Source organism: Sebastes fasciatus, chromosome 16, assembly GCF_043250625.1.
Source record: "Sebastes fasciatus isolate fSebFas1 chromosome 16, fSebFas1.pri, whole genome shotgun sequence".
Taxonomy (NCBI): domain Eukaryota; kingdom Metazoa; phylum Chordata; class Actinopteri; order Perciformes; family Sebastidae; genus Sebastes; species Sebastes fasciatus.
The window spans coordinates 19132544-19140486 of NC_133810.1; the positions used below are offsets into that span (position 1 = coordinate 19132544).

The 7943-nt window shown below is 38.5% G+C and overlaps 2 protein-coding genes across 2 annotated transcripts; both read right to left on the bottom strand.

Annotated features, from left to right (window-relative positions):
* Window positions 1–21: 21 nt before the first annotated feature.
* On the bottom strand, window positions 22–4175 carry tmem45b (transmembrane protein 45B). The gene is made up of 6 exons (XM_074610243.1): window positions 4035–4175; window positions 2707–2904; window positions 2406–2618; window positions 2128–2312; window positions 1473–1615; window positions 22–271 (listed from the first exon to the last, which is right to left on the bottom strand). Exons 2-6 carry the CDS (start codon window positions 2894–2896, stop codon window positions 160–162), a joined length of 843 nt encoding a protein of 280 aa, XP_074466344.1. The 5' UTR covers window positions 2897–2904; window positions 4035–4175; the 3' UTR covers window positions 22–159.
* Window positions 4176–4568: 393 nt separating this feature from the next.
* gng8 (guanine nucleotide binding protein (G protein), gamma 8) lies at window positions 4569–6501 on the bottom strand. Its single transcript, XM_074610245.1, has 3 exons — window positions 6362–6501; window positions 5581–5696; window positions 4569–4846 (listed from the first exon to the last, which is right to left on the bottom strand). The coding sequence occupies exons 2-3, from the start codon at window positions 5662–5664 to the stop codon at window positions 4718–4720; spliced, it is 213 nt and encodes a 70-aa protein (XP_074466346.1). The 5' UTR covers window positions 5665–5696; window positions 6362–6501; the 3' UTR covers window positions 4569–4717.
* Window positions 6502–7943: the final 1442 nt, after the last annotated feature.

Consider the following 7943-nt stretch of genomic DNA (forward strand, 5'->3'; position numbering starts at 1 on the left):
TCATATTTAAACAGATTTGTGTTTTATTTTTTGTTTTGTTGGGGGGGGTTTACAAAAGAAAATGACTTTGTACAAAACAGCAGACTTGGTCTCACAGACCATCAACATAGAAAATTAAATCCAATTTAAGTAAAACTTTAAAGAACCATAACCATGCATTCACTCTTCATCTGACTCTTCAAGCAAAGCTTTCTGGGAGCTCGATGTGGAGGATGTATTTCGCATTCCAATCTCGATATCCCGTCCCCGTCCTGAGAGTCGCTTCACTGTGCTGTTGGAACAAGAAAAAAGGCTTCAGCTAATGCAGGAACATTTCAAATGTTCCTCCAGTATCTTGTAGGGAAAGCCACATTCCCAAAATGTATTAAGAAAACCCAAACCAAGTCCTCAGTTTTGACCACTATTGGTGCTGCAGAGACATTTTTAAATTGTATGCATGTGTCTCGTGTTCGTGTGCACAAGGAGGCACAGTCATGTACAGTATAAGAGTAACGTGATACACAGTTCTGTTGACTGCCAAGGGCTGTAAAGATAGTAACGCACCAATAACAAAGAAGAGGACAACCTGATGGGAACAATACAGGTTTGTAATCCATGGCTTGCAAATATCCGTAAGGCCTAGTAAACATTTTAAACACTCATTCAACATGTTTAGGAGGCCTTGAGCATACAGCGCATTGTGGTGAGATGTTGACAGTTGAATGTAAACAAAACTGTTGGCTATAAAAAACTTCACAGGGTACCTTTTAAAATGCAGGTTCAGATATCCAAATAAAACACAAAGCCCTGCTATTTTCTGTTCAAAGAAAGCTATAACTAAAAGTTTCTAACACTCTACTGAAGAAATCATTATTTGATTTGATTTCTTAATGTTGAATATGTTGACATACAGTACAATAATGCAGAAAATCACTTAAAAAGCCTAGACCAGAGGTTCCCAAATGTTTTTGGAAGTAGACACTATAGATTGGTTTATTTATTGATTTGTCTAATTGTCAAACTTATGTGTTGCATGCTCACTTTTTAAATTAAACTATCAGATAGGTTTTCTTGCACCAAGAAGAAGGTTAATGTAGTACAAATACTCGCAAATTATTTTCTTTTCGTTAAATCAATAGCAACAGTCCAAGAGCTCACCCTTTATGTGAAGTCAATGGACTTCACATAAAGTCCATTGACTTTGACTTTATATATATATAAATAAATAATTGTGATCACCCATCATTTTCTCTGCACAATAAGTTATAAGTACACAACATAAAGAGTAAAACGTTTTATATTTTACTGCTCTGTCATGTAGGTATCATGAAAGTGAAGAAGTGGATAACGTAAACCATATGAATGGCATTTAAGACTACCTAATTTACTTGATTCCAAATGCTTATTATGTATTTACCCTGTTCTGCCTGAACCTTTAGAAAACTACTAAGTTCTGAAACTTATACAGGTAAAGGGTAGGATAGGATACTTACAACCAAACCGCAGAGGCGATGCAGGCGACTAAAAACAGGGCCACAGCTAAATGCCAGCAGAAGCACATTGTGATGAACATGATGTTGTCATGCAGTGTCAGGTCCCACTCCGGTCCGCTTAATGGATAAAGTACAAATCCAATCTGAAATGACAAATAGTTGATGAATGAGCTGCCTGCCTGTGATGTTCAGCAAAATATTCTGTTGAATTTATTATAGGCGTTCACAAAAACAGACACTGGGCCTCATGCAGCAACATTTACTTAAATTTCTCTTATAGTTTCTCTTATTTTTCTGTTAAGAGAAAATATAAGTCTATAACTCCAGAATCACCCAGCATTCTTAACCTTCCAAACTTGATATTACCAAGGTGGGCTGAATAATGAATCACACTTGATCATAAATTGGATGCGTTTGGCATATTGTTTATTGTTAGCACGGACAATGCCACCTAAACACTAAATAAGGGCAATTATTAGCATAGGTAACACCCCCTAAACACTATACAAGGGCAGCTGTTATGCCATGTGCAAATACTCTGGCAAGATGCCCAAGAATTGGAGAGGTGCCATCAAAAGAAAGGCTGTAAGAAGACGAACATTCACACTGTGTTCCACACATTACGGCGTTCTCACCACCTCATTTTGCTAATCACCTGGTAGAACCACGAGCCCTGCAGGATGAACAGACACGCTCTGAACAGCTCCAAAATAATGTTGTCTCTTATGAACACCTCCAACATGGTGCTGGCCGACCCGCTGAAAACAGCCACGAGCAGCAGGGAGTGGATGTGAGCGTCCAGCGGGGGACGACTGTGCACGTGGTAGTAGAACAGAAACCCTGGATGATATGGGAACAGAGCTCAAATACCCAGCAGGGGAGGACATATTTGTGACGTGAAGGAAATATGTAAAACTAAAACCTGGCTTATACCTTCAACAAAAAGAGCCAAGGAGAGAGCAAGGCGGTCAACACCAGCTGGCACCTGTTTGGACGCAGTATTGGCAACCAGTGCTATTCCAGAGAGCCCAAAGAACAGATACATGGTGCCATGCTGCCAGTTCATCAGCTTGACCCACGAGTTGGTCTCTGTGTTGTAGAGGTGGGCATGTGGCCCGTCCACCACAAACTGTTCAACCATGATACCTGGGAGAAGACAACATCTGTCAAAATGAGATGAGTCAAGAAGAACACATCTAAAGAGTTTGAAGAGATGATTGAGGGGAAAACTTACCAACAAATGAAGCAAAGATTTGAAATCCTCCCTCAATGTAGTCCATCCTTTTAAAGACAGGCGGCATAGTCCGTCTTCCTTTAGACTGACTTGTCCTCCAGTAGTGTTGGACAATGTGTTTCACTGTTAGCCAAAAGCCATAGAACAGGAAAAAAGAGCCAGGAATGGCATGTCCTCCAAAGTTGGCCATTGTCGGGCCTGAAAACAGAAATACACTTCAATGATGGAAACACAACGTTTATTATTTTAGCTCAATATTCGTATTACTTCTTTTGAGGCTAAAGTACAAGCTCATAGCATTATTTTATGTTGTTTTGAGCCATGTAATGATTACAAGCAATACTAAGGACTAAGAAGAGCAGCTGACAATGCGATACCCACAATCACAGGGTGGTAGATGGTAGCTTGCATATAAAAGGTTATTGCAAAGTAAATGTCATCGTACAGTTATATAACCAATTCATGAATACAGTCTAAAACAGTCACTTGTAATATGAGAGTGAGATAGAGTTGAGCCAAAACATCAACCTTGTCTAATACTAGTTGAGTTTCATGTCATATTAATCTCACTAAATCCTGAGATGCAATGTCAGCAGCCATGGAAATGAGGAAACATTGATTACTTGGTATTATAGTATATATTATCTGATCGGGGTAGGTTTGTAGAATGTGCCCTTTGATCCAGACGAGTGACACTCATTTGTTTTGCAAAAATGAAATTCAAATCACACAGGGCTGTTTGGTAAGTGAGCTAGTTGGCCATCTATACAAGTTTATAAAAGCACCAAAGCAATTTATACCTATTTTTTATCAATGCTGGTCACACTCACCAAAGTGTTACTGATAAAATATGAAAAGCTGAGCAATGTGCTTTTAATATAATGTTGCCACTGACCTATTAATTAAAAATGAGACATATTCTTGTAGCACGGTCACTCTTAAGGTGGCAGATTTTAGCTATTTTTTTTCATGTTGGTGGCTGAATCAATGCTGTTCGTAACTTCCTCCTGTTATCCTCACTGTCAGCTGGGCATGAGGAAACGGGTGTGTTTAGAATACGCATGTTCAGTTAGACAAGTTGTTCTTGACTCGCCCAGTTTGACTTGATTCCTTCCTTTCACACTTAACACAAATTCACACATTTGCACCCAATAGACTGATGGTAAGATTGTAAAAAAGAAAAAAACTACAAATATTATCTCCACATAGTTTCTGCTCATTGAAGGCATACTGTGAGCTGTTGCCAAACAGTCCCTCTACAGAAACTAAATGTGAAAATGATCCTTTCCTATCACACTCATAATAGACGGCTTACTGAATGTACATACCTTATTCTTTGCTGCTAATTCCCAAAAGGCAGAAAGGCTTTGTAAATCTGTGAATCTTGGCAGCTGTTAGAGTGAGAGCACTCTGCTCTGTGTAAACTGTGCACACCTGTTGCCTGCACCTCTAACCTGTGTTGACATCATCACATAGCCCCACCCATCATTTGCATTGGTTTCTGTGACTAAGGGACAACCTCCTGGGAAACAGCTGTGACATTCAGGCAGAAAAACTATACCTCAAAGGCATATAAACACGCATATCCAATAAAAAAAAAATTCATTAGCACCCTTATATAGAGTATTTTTTTCATGATGTTAAAATATGATGTAGAGCAAATATATTTAGAGCATAGCAAACTGTGTGAACAACAAATCTCATCATTTATTTTGCCTTTTAATACCTTAAAATATGTCTAAAACAATATTGCCAAAATGAGAACACACAATTGAGTTAATATATAAGCTCAGATACAATCTGTGTGCAGAAGGAGAGGCAGCCTGTTTAAATGAACTTTGCACCCATTTTTGATAAATCTTTATTGCCGTCATTATCATGTTGAAGTGATGATCATTCCTCAGGTTGAGTCAGTCACCAGAGAGCTACTTTTGTTGCTGAAATTGAATTCACACATTAAAATAGCTAATAAAGTGTTAATGCAAAGACATTTGTCGTGCACATATGGGGGTTATAGTATCACGCAGAATAATTTCTTCTCCCGAAACGGGTTCTCGGAAGAAGCCAGAGGTGTCACCAGGGGATCCTCTTTGGCATGAGCTTCACAGTAGGTCATCAGATCAGCTGCTGCTTTGGATATCTGTTCAAAAAGGTTGCGTTAGTGTGTGTCAAATCAATTCCTTATTTATTTTTTACCACTAAAAGAACACCTTTCTTCCTGCATCAATCACAAGTGTAAAAACTGATATCAGTTCTGGAAAGGGAGTCAATTTTGTTTGATTGGAGGGGTCGGATTGTTAAAAAAATTATGTTTGTTAATGCTTTTCGACAAGTTCAAGTTTAAAAATAGATGTTAATTGAAATATTCATGAAATTAAAAAAATGTTGAGATAGAAAAGTCTCTTATAAATTAAAGGTGCAATGTGTAGGATTTACCGGCATCTAGCGGTGAGGTTGCAGATTGCAACCTCCTGAAACTTCTCCCTTGTGCTAAGCGTGTAGGACATTTACGGTGGCCGACACAAAAATGTGAAAACGTGGATGGTCCTATCTAGAGCCAGTGTTTGGTTTGTCCGTTCTGGGCTACTGTAGAAACATGGTAGAGCAACATGGCGAACTCCGTGAAGAGGACCCACTCTGAATGTAGATAAACGGCTCATTCTAAGGTAACGAAAACACAACTCTTATTTTCATGTGATTATACACTAAAGAAAACATACTTAATAATCCTATATTCCATATCTGCCAATAGATCCCCCTAAATGTTACACATTGTTCCTTTAAAACACAAGACTTGTTTCCATGATTAACAATCTAAAGCAAACTTTTCCATCATCTTTGGCTGTGTATTTCCATATTATGCTGACGACTCACCATCATCCTCTCTATGTTGACCTCCAGTTTCAGTTGTTCTACTGTCTTTCGAGCGTCTGCGATCTTGGCCATGTTGTTGGACATCCTGCCCCTTTTTCCCACTAAAGTCAACAAGCCTGGAGGGAAACCATCACATGTTGAGTTATCAGACGAGAAATAACCATCACTGATAAAGAGAGTGGAATAAAAAATACAAATATAGCTCTAAAATGACAATTTGTTTGAAGGTGTGCCATGGTTAGAGTCAGTTTCAATTTGCTTGTTAATTCTGCTCCCTGGGTCTCAGCTGTGAGAGCGGCACAGGGAGGGTCTCTGAGGAGGAGGACATGGGAGGGAAGGGAGGCAAAGCAGCATCCCCAGGGGAGGGCATCCGCTAGCTGAGAATGTAAATACATCTAACATTAACATGTTGCTCCTTCAGAATAGGTTTATCATAAACCACAGCTGTAGAGAGTTGCTATTAATCTGCTGCTATTATGTTGCTCAGGTGCTGCCATAGACTGATGCAAGAGATCAATCGTATACATTGCTTTTAGAGAGCAGTAACTGAAAAGCATCATTAGTCAACAACAAAAAGTTATTTTGTCAGAGTCTGTGGGTGTATAATGAATTTCTCACTTCTATCAATACAAATGATGTCTACATACTAATATAATTCCTACTTGTGAAACTGCCAATATCAGCACAAACATGTAGAGATATGTGGTCTGATATAAACTGTTTCCATGAATCCGTACAAATATATAATTCATCCTTGCATAATAATGACAACATCACTCACCACAAGAACCAACAGCAACCGTTGGGCTCCTGGAAGGAAAGTCTGCTTGTCCTCAATGGGGTCCTCCGCAACAATTTACAGTAACAAAATGAAGTGAGATTAATGGCAAAGATGAGGAGGAGGAGGACGAAGGCTTCAATAGGTTCCCTCCTTCAAATAACTAGCTGTGGTTCTGCCCCCAGGATGGGCTCAGTGCAGCCGTTAGAGGCAACATGTGGTGTGACCTTCATCTCTAGAGTCTCTATCGCTCGCTCACCTGAGATGATAGAGGAGCTGCGAGGTGGAATATTAAATATATGTAGTTTTAAAAGAGCCTAAATAGGGATTAGATTTAAATAGTAAATAGTGTATTTAATATAAAAAACACCTGTTTTCTTCATAACACCTGGCAGCAACATGAAAAGGCATAAGACTATAATGAGGAAGCTCTCAAGAGAATAGGTTATTTTTACATGACTTTAATTGATTTTCCTATTTGTAATTCATTCTTAGACAAATATAAAATCTGCAATACTCGTATTGCATTGTTTTATGACAAAAACAATCAATAATGGGTAATCGGTACTAATAACACGTTTATTATGTGGCACAATTGAATGTTAAAAAAACTAAATAAAAGTCCTCCAAAAGTTATCAACATGAATTTCTGTCATTTGTTTTGTATTTTATGATTTTATCTGTAGGTCAGATGTAACCTGTGGGTGTTTCTTTGGCAAAGTTACATGCAGCATTGTGCAGATTTACAGTATAACATTAGTAAGGAATGACTCGAAAAAATTTACAGGTAATAATGTGTTTCAAGAGGCTCTTATCAACCTCGAAAAAAAATTAAGAACCATCTTAAGAACCTTATTCTTTCCTACACACAAGAGCACTGGATAACATGCAATATGTGCAATATAATAGTTTATAATATGGAATAAAAAAATAAAAGTCATCAACATGAATTTCTGTTTCATGTGCTTTTTCACACATGTAAGGAATGAATAAATAATTTACAGGTAATAATGTGTTTCAAGAGGCTCTTATCAACCTCAAAAGAATAATTTAAGAACCGGATTCTTTCCTACAACACACTCACAAGAGCACTTTATAACATGCACTATATACAGTATAATAGTTTGCTAGGTAAGTGATTGAGTTTTTGTCAAGGTGTGAGTTTTCTTATTTTGTCTCGTTCCTATCCTCTACAAGGCTGCCAGTCTTTCCTGTAGAGCTGACAGTTATCCCATACAGCAGCAGGGGGCGAAGAGGCAGCGCTATGGAGTTAAATGTCAAGTGCCTCATTAACATTTGTTTCCCTGTAGTAATTGGTCTCTCTCTATGTGGAAGATACTGGACCATATGAGTAAAAGGAGTTGCTGCTTCACCTAACCAACCTCTGTCACCAAGGGCCGAAAAATACAATTTACCCAGTGTTTTGCGTTGCATAATCCAAGCAGGGGATGTTCAGATTCTGTGGTTAATATAAACTCTAACCATCCATCCAGTCAGCCAACCAGCATGTCTCCTGTCTCATACTGTTCATTTATGACATCATTGGATCGATGAAACCTGAGAGGAGGGAGGAGTGTCTGCATAT

Coding starts and splice junctions, on each gene's coding strand:
- tmem45b (XM_074610243.1), bottom strand. CDS start 2,896: ATGGCCAACTTTGGAGGACATGCCATTCCTGGCTCTTTTTTCCTGTTC. Junction 2,619..2,706: donor AATCTTTGCTTCATTTGTTG/GTAAGTTTTCCC, acceptor GTCTTCTCCCAG/GTATCATGGTTGAACAGTTT. Junction 1,616..2,127: donor AGGGCTCGTGGTTCTACCAG/GTGATTAGCAAA, acceptor TTGTCATTTCAG/ATTGGATTTGTACTTTATCC.
- gng8 (XM_074610245.1), bottom strand. CDS start 5,664: ATGTCCAACAACATGGCCAAGATCGCAGACGCTCGAAAGACAGTAGAA. Junction 4,847..5,580: donor TCAACATAGAGAGGATGATG/GTGAGTCGTCAG, acceptor CTTTTTGAACAG/ATATCCAAAGCAGCAGCTGA.